This window comes from Miniopterus schreibersii (genome assembly GCF_964146895.1).
Source record: "Miniopterus schreibersii genome assembly, chromosome: 16".
NCBI classification, from domain to species: Eukaryota; Metazoa; Chordata; class Mammalia; order Chiroptera; family Miniopteridae; genus Miniopterus; species Miniopterus schreibersii.
In genome coordinates this window covers 39,201,325-39,217,940 of record NC_138116.1, presented here as the reverse complement: position 1 = coordinate 39,217,940, position 16,616 = coordinate 39,201,325, and the positions used below count along the sequence as shown (strand labels likewise).

General features: G+C 47.2%; 1 protein-coding gene across 1 annotated transcript in view; it reads right to left on the bottom strand.

The window, feature by feature from the left end:
* The window catches only part of DNAH9 (dynein axonemal heavy chain 9), a gene marked incomplete at its 5' end in the record, with an annotated part of 294,508 nt that overhangs the window by 214,452 nt on the left and 63,440 nt on the right, over positions 1–16,616 (bottom strand). The window contains 6 exon segments of the mRNA XM_081115813.1: positions 2,689–2,815; positions 3,139–3,269; positions 5,914–6,798; positions 6,800–6,837; positions 14,622–14,826; positions 15,444–15,666. Of these exon segments, the coding sequence (XP_080971939.1) occupies positions 2,689–2,815; positions 3,139–3,269; positions 5,914–6,798; positions 6,800–6,837; positions 14,622–14,826; positions 15,444–15,666 (1,609 nt within the window).

Here is a 16,616-nt window from a genome sequence, read left to right as displayed (position 1 = left end):
GTGAGCACATGTGTGCTTGTGTGCGTGTGTGTGCATGCGTGTGTGTGCACGTGTGTGTAGCTTTAATGAAGGAAACAGAAGTCATTATGAAAAAGGTCACCTTGTATTGTTTCAATTAAATGAAAGAAGCATGAGCTCTATAACATACAAGGTGAAAGATAAAATGAGATGGTAGAGGTAGAAAAATAAAGGGAACCAACAAATGACATAACATAGCCTGTAGCGATACTGGCAACACTAAGGAACTGATTAACATGAGTAATTAAGTTGGGTAGATAAACGACTGCAGATGCTGAGGAAGAGGAGTGAGATGAAAATACGTAAGAAAATGTATAAATGTATAAAAATATCTATGAACATATAAAGGTAATGTATGTAGCACAGAAAAAACAGAATCTCAACTTACTAGAAGAAAACTTTTAAGGTAATAAAAGCCTTGGTTTTCACACAGGAAAAAAACCCCTCATTATGTGCTGAAAAATTAATAAAATAAAGTATCTAAATATATACAAATTTTCTAAAATTAACATTTCATTTATAGCTTGATCTTCAGAGATCCAGATAGAAAGAAGTTAGGCTGCCTAGAAAAGTTACAGAAAACAGCAGGCAGGCCGGCCTCAGATGACTCTGGAACCAGAAACAGCAGAGCCAGGCCTGAAGGAACGTGAGGGAAATGCGCTCATGAATTCCAGACCCAACCATCGAATCTCTCACGTGTGAAGACTAGAGAGAGCCACAGACGTAGAAGGAACTGGGAATTACTCTCTCTCTCGGGGTGGGAGGTGTGGGGACCACTTAAAGAGTTCCTCAAACCAAGTGAGAAATAAATAAAAATAAATATTTGAGAGTGAGTATATCGTGTGTAAGAGGTATAAAAGGTCTGGCAACGATCTTTGACCCCTCCTGTACATGAAATTCGTGAACATATAGTTATAAAACAGAATGCTAATGTGATAAATACTTCAGCCCCACTGTGCCTGAGCTACTTTGGAAATATTTTGATCCACAGAAAAAAAAAAAGAGAGAGAGATTAGGATTAATCTCTCTTTAGTACTTTCTGCTTCCTGACAAAAACATCATTTCACTAAGTTAGGAAGTTGGTGAGAAGAGAAAGCTGACACATGGGTGCCATCTTTTGGCTCTGCTGGAGAAGCTCTCAGCCGTGGCCCATGGTGATGCAGAGGGATACAACTGCCATGACGGGACATGTGGCAAATCCACCAAGATCACACATCACTTACCCTCTGACCCAGCAGTCTGACTTCTAGGAATCTACCTGGGAGGTAAAGCTCCAGTCATACAAGGCCCAGAGTTGTTCAAAGCTGCAGTATTTGTAACTACAAAATATTATAAACAACCTATGGCCAACCACGGTGTGCTGGTCCATGGGAGTGTGATGCAGACGTAAGAGTGAAGAGGGAGATATCTTCGAATTGCTATGGAGTGGTTTCTAGGACATATGACTAAGCAGGAACACCACGCTACCTTTTGTGTAAGAAAGAAAGGGGAATGAGAAATGTAAATGGACATCTGCTTATTTTTGCAAATACAGACATAGGGAAGGTAAACCCACAGCTGATGGGATTGGACTCCTGCAGGGAGCGAAGGGGCTGGGGATGACAGGGAGGGAACAGGGGAATGGGAGACGCTCACAGCTTTGTGCAGAGTTTGACTTCTGGATTCTACATATTCAATCAATCAAATAAACAGGATGGGAAACCTTAGCACGGAAAGTAGAGAGAGCCCAGCTATGCTTCAAATAACAAAACTGCACTGAAGAAGGAAGGATGCATGTAAAGTCACTTCTGAACAAAGTGCCCGTGTGTCCTCAGGCTAATGGAAAACAGACTAGAAAGGACTCTTGCACACTTCTTTGGGCGGGAGGGGAGAAAGCCAAGGGAGCGTGGCGCAGCAGAGACATTATTCCTCCCTCCCAGCAATCACTTTGAGACTCAGACTCTGCGGTCTCTAGCGGTGGCCCTCACGGTGTGGCCCCCAGACCAGCAGCGTCTTGGGAAATCCTTAGAAGTGCAAACTCATGCTCTGGAATCAGAGCCTCTAGGGCAGGCCTAGAAATCTGTATTTTAAGAAGACTTCCGGATGAGTCTGACACACTCTCAACTCTGAGAACCACCTGACTATAGCTGCAAAGAGCCACAGGGCTTCAATTAGTTACTTTAATATTTGAAAACCTTGGAACACAGTAGGCTTCTTCTATCTTACAGATGAGAAAAGTTGGTTTCAAAGAAACTGTGCACAAACCATGTGGCTAATAAGGGGCTGGAACAGGCAATGGAACCAGGGCTCCTCACATATGCTCTTTCCACTAAACCACCCAAAGCCCAGTTAATGCGGCTTCCACCTCATCTCCCCACGGAGAGTTCTCGCTCTGACTTTTGACAGCTATTGACAGGTCTCCCTTCAGAGTCAGATCAAAGGCACCCACTCTGCCACCTTCAAAGCTTCTCCAGTTCTACCTAAGGGAGCGAGGGCCGCTGCGGGCTGGAGGGCGCCGAGAAGCAGTAATGGTGGGATGAAGGAGCTCTGGGGGCAGGGATGCTGCTGTGCAGCACAGGACTGAAAGGGGCACACCGCCGGGGGAAGGAGGCGTAACGGGGGGCCCGAAGCTCTCCTGCTGGGGCCTCCTCAGTCCTCCTGGAAGTTTCCACAAGCGTCCCCTCAGCTTACCTGTTGCGGAGCTGTGCCGTTGGAAAGGATATCTAACAGGTCAGAAGAGGAGAGAAAGTAAAACCTGGGGAAGGCAAGCCTTTTGGTATCCAGGTACTCTGCCAGCGCCTTCTCACACAGGTGGAGTCTAGGGGCACAAACACAGAACCTCCTAACCACGTTTGCCAGACTCGTCAGTACAAGGCATTACCCACATGCAGAAAAACGCAATATATAGAGCACATGCAGAAGTCAGAGCCGGGCATTGCAGACATCCACGCTGATGCGTTTCTACCAGAACTAACACCTCTAGTAACACCCCATCTTACCCAACATGCAGGCAAGCCAAGGCACGCACGCAGGCACACACGCTCGCTCCCTCGGGCAGGTAAGGAAAGGAAGGAGCTCAGAGACGGAAGGGAGAAGGAAAGAGCCCCCTTCCTTACAGAGGGGACAGCAATGGGACGTCACCTGCCCTGAATGTCCTCCAGTTTTTCGTAAAGGCCCCACTTGCTGGTGGCTTCCACTACATTTGGCGTTTTCTGAGCATCGTAAGCTAGCTCTTTAAAGTCAGTGTCAATGCCCTCAAATCTTTCAGAATCCTGCAAATAAAAACATGGGAAAATTAACCACCACTCCCCTCCGTTCTAAGAAGCCCCCCTTATGTAGCAAGTCAGAATGAACACCTGCCTCTAGGTTGTCCTAAGACTCAAAGAAGTTTCCTTAAGACAGCAGCTCTCTTGGTCTTAATGCCCCTTTACATTTTAAAACAACTGTTGGAGCAAAGGAGTTAAAGCTCTTGGGAAGTAGGTAATATTCTATCACTATAGCTTCCACTTTAGAAGCTATAAAAATGTCAAAGTTGAGAAATTTAAAAAATATTGTTGATTCATTTAAAAGTAGCAATATTAAATTTATTGGTTAATAACATGTATTTCTCTAAAATAATTATATTTTCCAAAACAAAATAACTTAGAGAAAAAAGCAGGCTCATGTTACTTCTTTTCAAATCTCTTTCATGTCATGTCTGACTTAGAAGACGGCCGGGCTCCCCTGGCTGCTTCTGCATTCGGTCTGCTGGGGCATCACATGTCCTGTGGCCTCTGGAAAACTCCTGTGTGCTCGTGGAGGAATGAGCATAAAAAAGCAAATGACGCTTTAGCTTTTTATTAAGGTAGGTTTGACCTTGAGGGTCCCCTGAAAAGGTCTCAGGGACCCCTCAGGAGTCACCAGACTTTGAGAGCTGTTGGCATTGAACACATGATTCCTAAGTCAGGTAGATGGTGGATCCAGTGGTTTTTTCCTGGGCCCATGGAAAAATTTAGACTATAATCATGGTAAGTTTTTCCTCAGCAAATTCGATGTCGGGTTAATTAGATTTCATCCCCCCCCTCCCCAAACACACATGCTCGCTCACACTGCTGCTGGAATGACTGAAACAATAGTATATGACATGCAAAGCACCTCAGCCCAATACCTGGCACCTGCTAAGAGCGGTGGTATTATCATTACATAACTACCATAATGGAATGTTCTGTGTGTACTATTTTCATAAACTTCTTGAAGTAAGTATTGGTATTAGTCCCAATTTACATACCAGGAAACCAGGGCAGACAGAGGTTAAGTAACTTGCCCAAGGTCAGAGCTGCAAAGAGGGAGAGTTAGGACTCAAGCCCACCCCATGGCCCCAGCCTGCCCAGATCTCTGCAAGCCACACCTCTCTCCTAAGAAGGTTTAAAAACAAGAGGGCAGGGCAAAGTAAATTATGATTCCTCAGTGAGATATTTTGTTCCAATTAAAGATGATAAAATATCAAGGTTATAGAAGTACTGGAAACATCTAGCATAAATGTTTGAATAAAAGAGCTGAGTAAAAAATTACAGCTATATCGAGAACAATTATGTAAAAATATGTACACACGTGAACAAAAGTTGGGAAATATTCATAATGAATGTAATTAGTTACCAGTCATGGTGTAAGATTATGACTGATCTTGTTGTTTTGAAATTGCCTCCATGACTGCATTGCTAATACAAAGAAAATTGATATATATTTACATATTTTAACACAAACCTGTGTTGAGAAGTTAATGATACTAATTCTTTATTATATTTAATTGCAAGTTCTCAAATGCTCCCTATAAAGTCTACAAAAGGCTCCACCTGTGCCCTTACCCCCTCTAATTAGACCTGTTCTTCCTCCGTCTCTAGCACTGGAGGGAGAGGAAGCCTGCCTTGCTCGGTCTGGCCGAATTACAGCAGCTCTAACAGAATTGTTTTCTGCTCTTTTCGGTCCAAATATAATGTTTTAATGAAACATGCTTTAGCTTTTGAGCAAGACCTGAACAACATGTTACACTTTGGAATCAAACTGATTTGGAAGCAAAGAACTTTCTGTGCTGAAGAGACACAAAAAGGTCTGCAAAACAACAACAACAACAAAAAACGTTTGAAATGAATTCAAGTCCGCTGAGAGGGAGGCAAGTTAATGGCACAATAATTAGGACAAGAGGCAATCAGCCACAGGGAAGGTATAATGAGAACACGTGTTAGAGAAATCCATCGTTCACTATTTAGCTGAAGACAGGTCTTTAGCATCTGGCACAGGCCGGAGGTTTGCAGAACTGAATGGCTCGCTGCCCAGAAGGAACTGGAGTTTGCCGGAAAGATGCTCCCTGCTGGTCTGTACCTGCCTTGCAGTTACCTGCGGAGTGGCCCATGAGGAGCTCATCCCAACAGCAGTAGTAATATTTTTTTTATTTCTTTACTTGTATTTACTTTTTTAGAAAACGGGTTCTCCTCTTTCCTCACCCATCTATCAGCAAACTGATTGGTGTGCACTGCACCTTCCCGCTCTGTTTTCTGCCTGACTTTTGGTGGCTTGTAAGCTCATGTTTGTTGGAGGTGTCTCTGAGTGAAGCCGAGGCAGGTGGGCAGAGGGGAGGTCTAGAGCAGGGGTGGGGAAAGTCCCGCCCGAGGGCCATATACGGCCCTCAAAATCATTTGGTCTGGCCCTGCCGAGGCAACCCCAGGCGGGACTCAAAATTCAATAAATCTAGGAGCTTTTTTCACAGCTGAGTTTTAAGATGATAATTTTGTATGGCCCACAAATGATGTTATAAGCATCCAAATGGCCTTCGGCAAAATAAAGGCCCCCCACCCCTGGTCTAGAGGGTGCAGGAACCAGGTGCTCTCTCCCCCTGTGGCTCAGGTAAGGAGACAGGGGCAGGATTTCCTTAGCAGGTACCTGAGGCAGCTGAGCCCGGATATCTTCAGAGCCAATGAATATACTCTCCAGATGGGACCACGTCCGCTGCACATCAAACCACATGGAGATGACAGCGTCTGCTGTGGACAGCCTCTTCTGCCAGCCTGACACCTCCTCCAGGAAGAAAGCTATGTACTTGGACATCATCAGGTTCTGAAGTTGGACTTGGTTTTCCTCCAAGACCTCGATGAGGTCCTCATCCGAACGCAGAAGAGGGACGCTGGCCCGAGGGTGGGGCTCGTACTGGAATTCCATGCTGGCCCAGGTGATCTGAAGCTCGTTCAAGGTCTTCTCCATACCCATCTCCTTCACAGCTCTGTCCACGATGCCCCGGACCTCGTCCTCAAAGCAGTGCAACTGGAGCTGCAGCAGGTGTGCTAGGGTGGTGCCCTCGCCCATGGTGAAGCCCACGCCCGTGGCCTGCATCAGCTGCCTCCAGTGCCGCTCCCGGATGGCTGGATTCTGCAGCTCGGCCACTGCCCTCAGTGAGGTCAGCATGTTCAAAATGGTGCTTTCCAGGCCTGTGAATGCGTCCCAGCCCCTGACCTCCTTGTTGAGGTTCCGGAGGTACCGGGCAAACCTCTTGCACTCCGAGTCCATGGCCTCCACGTTGATATTCTTCCACGGGGTGGTCTCCCAGGCATGGATGGTGGAGGTCACCATGCCGATGGTGTCCCAGAGCTCCTTCAGCTGGCAGGCCTCCCTCCTGCACTGCTTCAGCTGCTTGTACTCAGGCACGTTGACCTCAAACAAGCTGGCAGAATCAGAGATGGAGGCCACGGTGGATTCCAGCTGCTGGAGCTCCCTGTGCCTGGCATCCAGGCTTCGATGAGGGTCAGTGCTGTCAAACCTACAAAACACAACACGTTAGCTTTATAAGCATAGCAGATGGGAGCCTGCTCCCTAGAATCCCCAAAGTTACACCAGCTCAAGTTTTTCAATGCTTCGTGTCCTGGCAAAGACCTAAAGCCTGGGGAAGAAAGACATTTGGGGTAGGTTGGAATAGGTCAGCATAACCAGTTGGAGGAGAGGCAATTTGAGAAGAATATCATGTTTGCATCCTTTCTTTGTGGGGGAGAAAGTAAAAATACTTCCCTCATCCTCTGCTTTCCCCAACCTCCCCACCCAGGTGCAGAGGGGACACCCCCACGCCTCAGCCCCTCTTAGCCTCCCACTCTTGGCTCCCACACCACTCGACACAGAGAGCACTGTCTTGCTACTGTAGGTGCTGCAAAACAAACACTCCCTCCAGGAGCTACAGTAGTAGGTAGTCTTTCAGCGAGAGAGCTGGCACTCAGATCTCTAACCCAGACTCCATCTGCCATAGCTCCCTCTAGGGCAGTGGCTCTCAGTCTGGTAGGATCTGCACAGTAGAATCTCCTGGAAACCAGAAGATCTCCATGCTCAGGCTGCTCCTCAGCCCAATTAAATCAGAATCACTGGGGGTGGGACCCAGGGAAGGGCATCTTTCAAACTCCCGGTGGTTCCAATGTGCCATTGTCTGAAGGCCTACATCACCTCAGGCAACAGCACCTCCAAGTCTTAGAACCACTTGCAGACGGAACACAAAGCCCTTCCCAAGACCCCACGCAGTCACTATGTGCCTCAAGGCAACCCCTCTGCCAAGCTGTCCTTGACCTGCCCTTCACCCTCCTCTGGCCTGCCCCCTCCTGCCTCCAGGGGCAGCCTCTGGTTCTGCACTAGGTCTAGCTCTATAGTTTCAGTTCACGGTTCTTCATCTTCTCTCCGAGGCTTCTGGCTCACACCCACTGCTCCTGATCTTCCCCAGTGCTGATTTACTTTACTCTGCTGCCTTCCAGTCTTGCATTTCCAGTGTAGCCCATGCTCCAGCATCAGAACTTTACATGCAGAGGAACCCACATGGGCAAATAACATCGCCTTGGTCAGGAGAGCCCAGAACCCATGCGTTCAGGGGCCTCTCGCTTCCCTCCCCTAACCTCGCTTTAACCCCTTCTCCCCATCACTGACCTCGGGCTTTCTTGGTTCTGTGCACTCGGGAGGCCTAGATATCGGGGACACCATGACTTCAGGGTGGACACTATGTTCCTTTACAATCAGAGCAGGGCATCATCGGGCACATCATCAAGGTGAAAGCTGAGAGGAAATGAGTGACTAGAGGATTGGCCATTTCCTCCCACTGTGTGTGTGCGTGTGTGTGTGTGCGCGTGTGTGTGCGTGTGCGTGCGTGTGCGCGCACATGAAGAGAGCGACATATGGACTCTTCTTAACCTGCCTCTCCTCTCAGTTGTCTTTGGAAATCTTTCACTGGATGAATGGAAAATAATCCTAATTAAAGCTATTTACCTGAACTGCTCGCCACTCAAGCCTAATTCTGATGCAACACAAAAACAGTTATGCACACCATGAAATTAATGTCAGATTAACCTCGAAGCTTGCTCTGTTTAATTCCCACTCTTTCGGATACTTCTTGGTCCATGTGCTATATTGCGGGTTTACGTCTTATGAGAATGAGCTTTGACATCATTGCACATCCTCGCTGTTCTCCAGCTAACCGAGAGTTTCAGAACTAAACACGAGGTGGGAGTTCCCAGAGTTGCGGGGGCCTCTGTCTATACAGGCAAGGAGCTTTCTGCCCCATGAGAGCAGGAGAAAAGGACATGGAAGGAAAGAAGGTAATATCCTCGTGGCACGTGGGCCAGCAGGAGAGGTCGCCTCGTACAAATGGCCCTTCTGCTTACTCTTCATTTCCAAAGACTACTGGTTGGAGTGTGTATGTTCTGCTTTTTTTTTTTTTTTTTTAATGTTTTTATTGATTTCAGAGAGAGGGAGAGAGAGAGAGAAACATCAATGATGAGAGAGAGTCATTGATCAGCTGCCTCCTGTGAGCCTCCTACTGGGGATCGAGCCTGCAACTCGGGCATGTTCCCCGACCGGGAATCAAACCGTCACCTCCTGGTTCATAGGTCGATGCTCAACCACTGAGCCACACCGGCCGGGCTGTTCTTCTTTTTATCTTGACTAGAGTGAACCAGAAAAGCAAACTCAGCCTCTTGGTGTTAGTACAAAATCTGTCAGACATGATTCTAAGAGCCCACATTTTGTTTAATGTATTAATGGACTATAATTCAGGAAAAACTTATTAGGTGCGATGACAACTTGAGAGTGTTTGGGGGTGTATGCAGTATATAATAAATGATCTTTCTAACCATGCTTTCCTCAGCACACATGAACATTCTTAATCAATGTTAGTTCTTCAAATATTTGTCAAACCTATTCCAAACTTCATCTACCCTGTGGCATAATTTTGGCATAGTTTTTGTTTATAGTTTAAATTTGTGCACAATCATTTCCTGTAGTTGAGCACACATGAAAGTTAATTTGGCCTAAGGAGTGAAAGGAACCTCTAGACATGAGGGCAGGTAACCCCCTTCCCATTTTGAAACTCTAGTGCAAATTGTCAGGATACTCACAGACCTGATTTATGTGCCTAATAAACTTGAAGCAGTTCTCCAAACCCTGAGGGAGCAATACAGTATAGGAACAAGAAAGTAACAGGAGGGCAAAGAGTGTAGTAAGTCTTTGAAATTAAAATAATGATGCAAAAGTATTTTAATCTAAAAGAGAAATGCCTGGGAAGTCTGGATGAATAAAAGCATAATTAAGAGAAATGGAAGCATGGTGCTCGTGCACGGGATCTGAGAAAACTGGCTGATTCAGGTCTGGCCTCAACAGGGGCACAGGGAGAGAGGGAGTAAGCGGCTCCGTTCTCGGGAAGCTGGCAGCTGGTGCACGTTGGTCTCAGTTCCACGTCTGCACACGCAATGAATGACGGATGGCCCGCCTCTGCCTGATACCCCAGAGTTATCATAAAACTCAACGTGGCCTGACTTTGTGATCTTTCAGTTCTCATTCTGCAGCCTCAGTGAGCAGTGCAACAATACCTTCCACTTACGCATCCAAAATGCAAGGTGGAGAATTACGCCGGATTCTCCTCCCTCTTTACCTCTCACGCTCGGTCGGTCCTGCAGATTCTCCCCCGTGAAGCTCTCTCAAATCCATGCTTCCACGGAGCGCCTGGCCTGAGTCTGTTTTGCCCTGTTCTGTTCTCCGCAGCCACGAGATGGTGGCATTTAGACTCCTCAGCGGCTGATCATGGACAAAACCTGGGCACATGAACCTCTCCTTTCTCATCTCCCACGTTGCGTTCCGGCCGCGCACACGTGCAGTCCTCCAGCTGTTCCTTCGACTTTCATTCTTCTGTGCCCTTGTCTGTTCTGATGCCTTTGCCCAGAACACCCTCACTTCCCACGCCCTTTCTCCAAATGGCCAATTTTCACTTGCCTATTGGCTCAAGCACCATCTTCTATAAGAGGTGTGAATTGTCTCCTCAGTGGGGGTTAGAGGTGGCACCCAAAGGACATGTCTGATGACTCATTTTTGAAACTGTCCCTGAGGCTGTAAGTCTTTGAGATCAGGGAATGTGTATTATCTTAAAATCCTAGCACTTCCATCATGTTTTGCTAACCCCACTGTTGAGACCAGAACCTCTTCTGCTCTGTGGAAGCCTGAGTCATGTGAACAAGTCAGATTAACTGGAAGAACAGGGTCAAGCGGAACCAGTGACATGTCTTAGGATATCAATATGTCCCTGGGAGATTTAATGACTCATACGGCTCTTTTCTACAGACAACAGACACTGTGCAAGCGAGACAGAGCCCTCTTTCCTGGTGTCTGCTCCACTGGGCTATTTGGAGAGCCCTGTTTTCTCTGGTTATCATGCAGAACCACACCCAGTGAGAGAGTGTCTCCAAGAATGCTCTCCCAACCGGTCATGGCATCTGGCTGCCAGCCAGCTGAAAACACTCATGGCCTCCATTGAGCTGGAGCTCACAAGGATCAAGTACTTTGGCTGAGTTACTTGGTGTTGATGTGGGTAAGAAGATTGTACGTCATGGGCATCATTCCTCAAGGCCAGAAAGACCTTGCTCAAGGTCAAGAAGGCTAAAGAAGAGAATGCAGCTAGAAGCATGAATGAAGCATTCCTTTCACTCAAAGGGAAGAGCTAGTCTCCAATTTTAAAATTCGTGGGAAGTTCTTGAATCTGAGCATGATGATTTAGCCAATTGCTGTGAAGTGAGCGCGCTCAGCTAGGAATATGCTGAGACAGCTTAGAGTTAAGCACTAAGGAGGAAGTAAAACTTGACTTGGACATGCAGAGCCTCAACCCAAGCAACCCGGCTTCACCCAGCACCTGTCAGGCTGCAGAGCTTAATGAGACACCCGCTCTCTTTTTCTCCTCAAAGACAAGATCAATGTGAGCTTACCCTATAATCTAATCAGGAGCAGAAACTTGCATTCATAGAGGCATGGACCAGGGTCTGCATTTTAGAAATTCATAAAGATATAAAAGCGAAGGAACCAGAATTAAACTCATTTGCCACACACAGTACCTAAAAATTTTAAACACATACATTCACAAACGCCAAATTAAGAAACCAAACAAAACATGAGCTGACACCCACTAAGATTCGCTTCAGAATAAATCTACAATTCTGCTCAAGTCCTGATGGTTTTCTTGACAAGAGGAGAAATACATCGAAATTGCGGTAGTGTTTGGTTTTCCACTGTGCTGTGAGCGGTTCTTTTCAAAGGATTCTTTTGCAAAGATCCATCTGCATGTCAAATTAACAGATGTGAATTTGGAAACCCTAGCAAAGAGTAGCGATGTCCTCATCACCAGCAGATACAAGTGCTAAGAAAGAAAAAACAGTGCAGCTATCAAATGAAGAAACAGCACCAGCTGATCGATACACTGCACGATGTAACTACGAAGGAGGGAGGGACACCGATTTCCAACAGACTTGCAGAAACGCACCAGCAAATGAGCTGCTGTTTCCTTTCAAGCAGTCCCAGAAGTCTGTTTGGGAAGATAGTTCATCAAACATCTTTGGAGTTTCTTTGTCGAAATTTTCTTAAGAGACAGCTGATGCAAAAATATTAGTACCATTATTTTTAAGGCTGCTGCAGTCAGTGTGACTGTTGCTAACACAAAGCAGGGAGACCCACCTTGGCAACCAGCTCCCTCGTCAGCTCTGGCTCCGCACCATCACTGTGGAATTTCAGAACTTCCACCGCATGCCAGAAGTGTCAATGCAACTGCCTCAAGCTCTCACAGAAAAGACCCGAAAGGATCCACAAATGTTCTGAGCAACGGATGCTTCTTTGGAACAAGGGCAGAGCTCCTAAGGCAGTAACTCTGCAGGATACAGACTCATTTGGAGCCACATGGCAGGACGCTTACAGGGAAACCAGTTGCTCCCCTAGGGCAGCAGTCGCAAACTTGGCTGTACACTGGAATCGTGTGGGGAGCTTTACAAGCTACTGCTGCTCAGGTGTCACCCCGAGAGTCTGACACAGCTGGTCTGCAGCAAGGCTGGACTTTGGAGGTTCTGAATGCTCCCAGGGGATTCTGATGCACACTGCCCTTAACACTGTCCTTCCCGGCCTCTTAACACACTCACCTTGTTCTCTGTAGCTCAGGCATAATGTTTGGGAGGTAGTAGCTGTTTCGTAAATGTTTGATGAACCTGCGTGCCAGGCTGGGTGATCAACAGTCCCAGAAAAGGAAGGACCTCCCTGGATGTGTGACTTTCAGTGTGAAAACCAGGATAGTTGGTCACCCTGGTGTCAGGTGCTGTGCTAAACACTTGCAGAGATGATTTCTTTAAGCCCATCAACAACCTTACGAGGTGAATGTTATTACTAACTCCATTTAACAGATGAGGAGACGGAAGCACAGAAGATACCGAGAGGTTTCCCTGACACACACAGTAAGTTGCTGACCTGAGATGAAACACTAAGCAGACTGAACCCAAAGGCCATGTACTTAATCACTGTGCTATATTTCCTGTCAATAAAGTTGTGTGGTTTTTGTTTCATTGGTTATGTTAACTTGTACCTCTCAGTATTATATTTCTGTGGGTAAGTAACCCTTGAAAACGAAGACGTTCTTTCCTCCCTCACAGGGCATTTTCAGGTTTGGAGAGTTCCCAGCCAGTCCGTCTAAAAGGAGAGCCAGAGAGAAGCTCCGCCAGGGAAGCAGGAAGTAAATCCTGGAGCTGAAGTGGGGTTCAGCACCCATTTCAACAGCAGATGCAGGACCGTTCAGAACCAGCAGACTCAGGACCACTCAGAACCAGCAGGCTCAGGACCACTCAGAACCAGTACACATAAGACAGTTCAGAACCAGCAGACATAGGGCCACTCAGAACCAGTAGACATGGGACCACTCAGAACAAGCAGACTCAGGACCATTCAGAACCAGTACACGTAGGACAGTTCAGAACCAGCAGACATAGGGCCACTCAGAACCAGCAGGCACAGAACCACTCAGAACCAGCAGGCATGGGACCATTCAGAACCAGCAGGCATGGGACCATTCAGAACCAGCAGGCACAGGGCCATTCAGAACCAGCAGGCACAGATCCACTCAGAACCGGAAGACCAAGGACTATTCAGAACCAGCATGTTCCCCCGGTGCTGACAGTGGACCAAGGGAGGCGCCTCCGAGAGAGGAGCCATGTGTGCACACGTGGGAATGGGCGCCCATCCTGCTGGGTTTATGTAAAGAGCCCTAATCACAAGCAGGGGGGAGCCTGAGCATTACTAAGCAGAGAATGCACACCCCAAGGTAAATCTTTCCCCTCAAGTCCTTCCTTTAGGCCACCAAAATGCCCTCCAAAATTATTTGAAATTCTATCAGCCATTTTTTTTTTTTTTTAACTAAAAGGATTCTGTGAGAACTTAGAATACTAACAATTTGGTTAAAACCTAAGAATTTAAATTCCAACCACTATGGAAAACAATATGGAGTTTCTTCAAAAAATTAATAGCAGATCTACTATCTGACCCAGCAGTTCCACTCTGGTATATAACCAAAGGAAATGAAAACAGGATCTCAATGAGATACATGCACCCCGTTTACTGCAGCATTATTCACAGGAGCCAAGATGCAGAAACAACCTGAACGCCCACGTATGAAGGAATGAATAAAAGCATGTGAAACACGTAGGTAACGGAGTATCATTCAGCCATGAGGAAGAGGGACAGCCTCCCCTTTGCGGCAACGTGAGTGGGCCTTTAGCACGTTCTACTAAGGAGGTAAGTCAGAGAAAGACAAGCACTACATAGTATCACTTGTAAGTGGAACCTAAACAAGCTAAACCTGTAAAAAACAGAGAGTAAAAAGGTGGCTACCAGGTGATGGGAGTGGTGATGGAGTGGTGATGTTTAAGGGCACAAACTTGTAAGGCGCAGTCAGCAAGCCGCAGGAACAGATGCACGGGGTAATAGTATCGTGCAATAATTATGCAGCGGGATAAACATCACTGTCGGCAAACATATCACAACATACAAACGCACCAAAGTAACACACTGCACACCTGAACCCTGCGTTACATGTCAAATTTATGTTTTAAAGAACCCTCTAGTGATGTTACCACATGAAATCCCTGTGCAGACCTGGGGAAACAGAACATTCTAGACTTTTTAAAAGGCACAGCATTTGTGCAGCCCTTGATTGCCTCACTCAGGCCACGTTCTGACCGAGGGACCTAAGTGGGAGGGACGACAGATGACTAGTGTCCACATCCCAAGAGAAGACACAAACCCAGCGGAGAGACCCTCAGTGACCAAAAGATGGCTACACGTAAAGGAAAGAGGTGGCGGCAACCTGGGGCCATACCTGAAGGGAGCTTCTCTGTGGAACTGCTCCCAGAACTGCTGCTGTTCAGCCTCGAAGGCCGTGCACCTCTGCCGGAGAAGGGCCACCTCGCTCGCCTGCAGGGGGGCCACGTGCTGACGCACGGTGACCGCCAGCTTTTTTATGTTTTTCCATTTCTCAGGCAGCTCCTGCAAAAGAGGCCTCAGTGTGATCAGACCCGCATGGTGCTCCCACCCACGGTCCTGAAGCGGGCAGGGCCCAGATGTCTTCATCTCTGTACAGTGCCAGGGACAATGCCCTGGTATCACCGGGCCATTCTCAACCCACTTCCCTGACTTGTGTTTCTGGCTGCCTGCCCTTCTGACCATCGCCGACGTCCCACTCAACACCCTTCTCCTTGGCCTACCCTCTGACCTGGTAATCCTTGCCCTTTTCTAGACTTTCAAGAGTGCTGGGTTATTTTCTATGTCCCACTCTTCTTCTTACAGCATCTTAACATGTCTCAGACCTGCTCTTCCCCTCTGAATCAAAAAGTTGGCTCATCCCTAATTCTGGAAAAAACCAACAACCCAGAACACTTATCCACATTTCTCCCGTACATCTCCAGCACTAAATTGTTTCGTATTTATTGAGTTTCAAGCATGTGCTAGGCATCACACGTACGTGAGACATGTTATCCGAAACATGGACCCTGGGTCATCACCAAGCCCTGCTTTTCGTTTGCTCAAGCCCACCTCACCCCACTCCGAACCCTGAAGCTTCCCCTCCAGGCCCTTCCCTAAGAGAACGTGAACTTCGCACTGACCTCCAGCTGCTTAAACACGGCTTCCGGCAGCTCTTGTTCATAGGTCTTCAGCAATTCAATGGTTTGCTTTAAGGGCTCAAACATCCGGTCGGTGCTGCTCTGTCGCTCTTTAAGGGCCAGAAGGTGTCTCAGAATTTCAACCAATCCTTTGAAATCCCCCTTTTCCACCTTCTTGAGCAAGCTGCCCTCACTATTTTTTATAAACACATCAAGGTCTGCCAAACTAAGCAAAACAGACAGAAACATCAGGAGCCATTTTCCCTCCACTCCTCAAAAGGAAGGTTTATTTATCTCCCCCCAAATAATAGCTTTACTATGGAAAACTTTCCACGTGCCCCACACTCGGCGCTGACTTGTCACGATAAGAGCGCAGCCCCCTTCGGGAGTGTCGATCACGAGAGGTGAGGCTGGGACGGTGCTGGAGGATCCTCACGTGACACGCCAGTGGGACGACTGGGGAGATATAAAGTTACCAATTCTACACCATTGACTCCCTGGTTTAATCACTGTAGGATGCTTATACAAGATGTTACCATTTGGGAAAGCCCCATGAAGGTAAAAGGGAACTCTCTGTGTCACTTTTGCAACTTTTTTGGTAAATACGAAATTATTTCAAAGTAACAAGTTTAAAAATTGAACATAAAAAAATACTCTGGCCTCTGAAATCATACACATTTGGGTTTGCAGCCCGTGGCCAAATCATTTAGCACCTCTGAGCCTCAGATTCTTCATCTGTAAGACTGGAAAGATCATTTCTGTCTCACTGGTTATTGTGAGAATTAAACGAAATGTATTCTTTAATTCAGCATCACTTATTGAGCACCTATTACGAGCATGCTGCAGGGGTTCAGGTACAGAAAGATAAACACGATAAACAAAGGGGCTGCCCTGTGAAGCTTACATCCCAGTGGGAGAAGCAGAGAGGAAACATGAGCTAAACTGCATAGCTTCACACAGCGATGAGCAGGCAGAGACTCCGGATAGGCCTGTTTCCCGTGGAGTGGTCAGCGAGGCTTTCTCCCTAAGGGGACGTGCGAGGGGAAATGTAAACCATGTGAAGGAGTGGGCCGCAGAAGGACGTGGGAGAAGGGCCTTGCAGAGAGGCGCAGCGTGAGTGGAGGCACTGTTCTGAGCGTGCGAGCTCTGAGTAGGAGAGCGACAGGACTCGGTTTA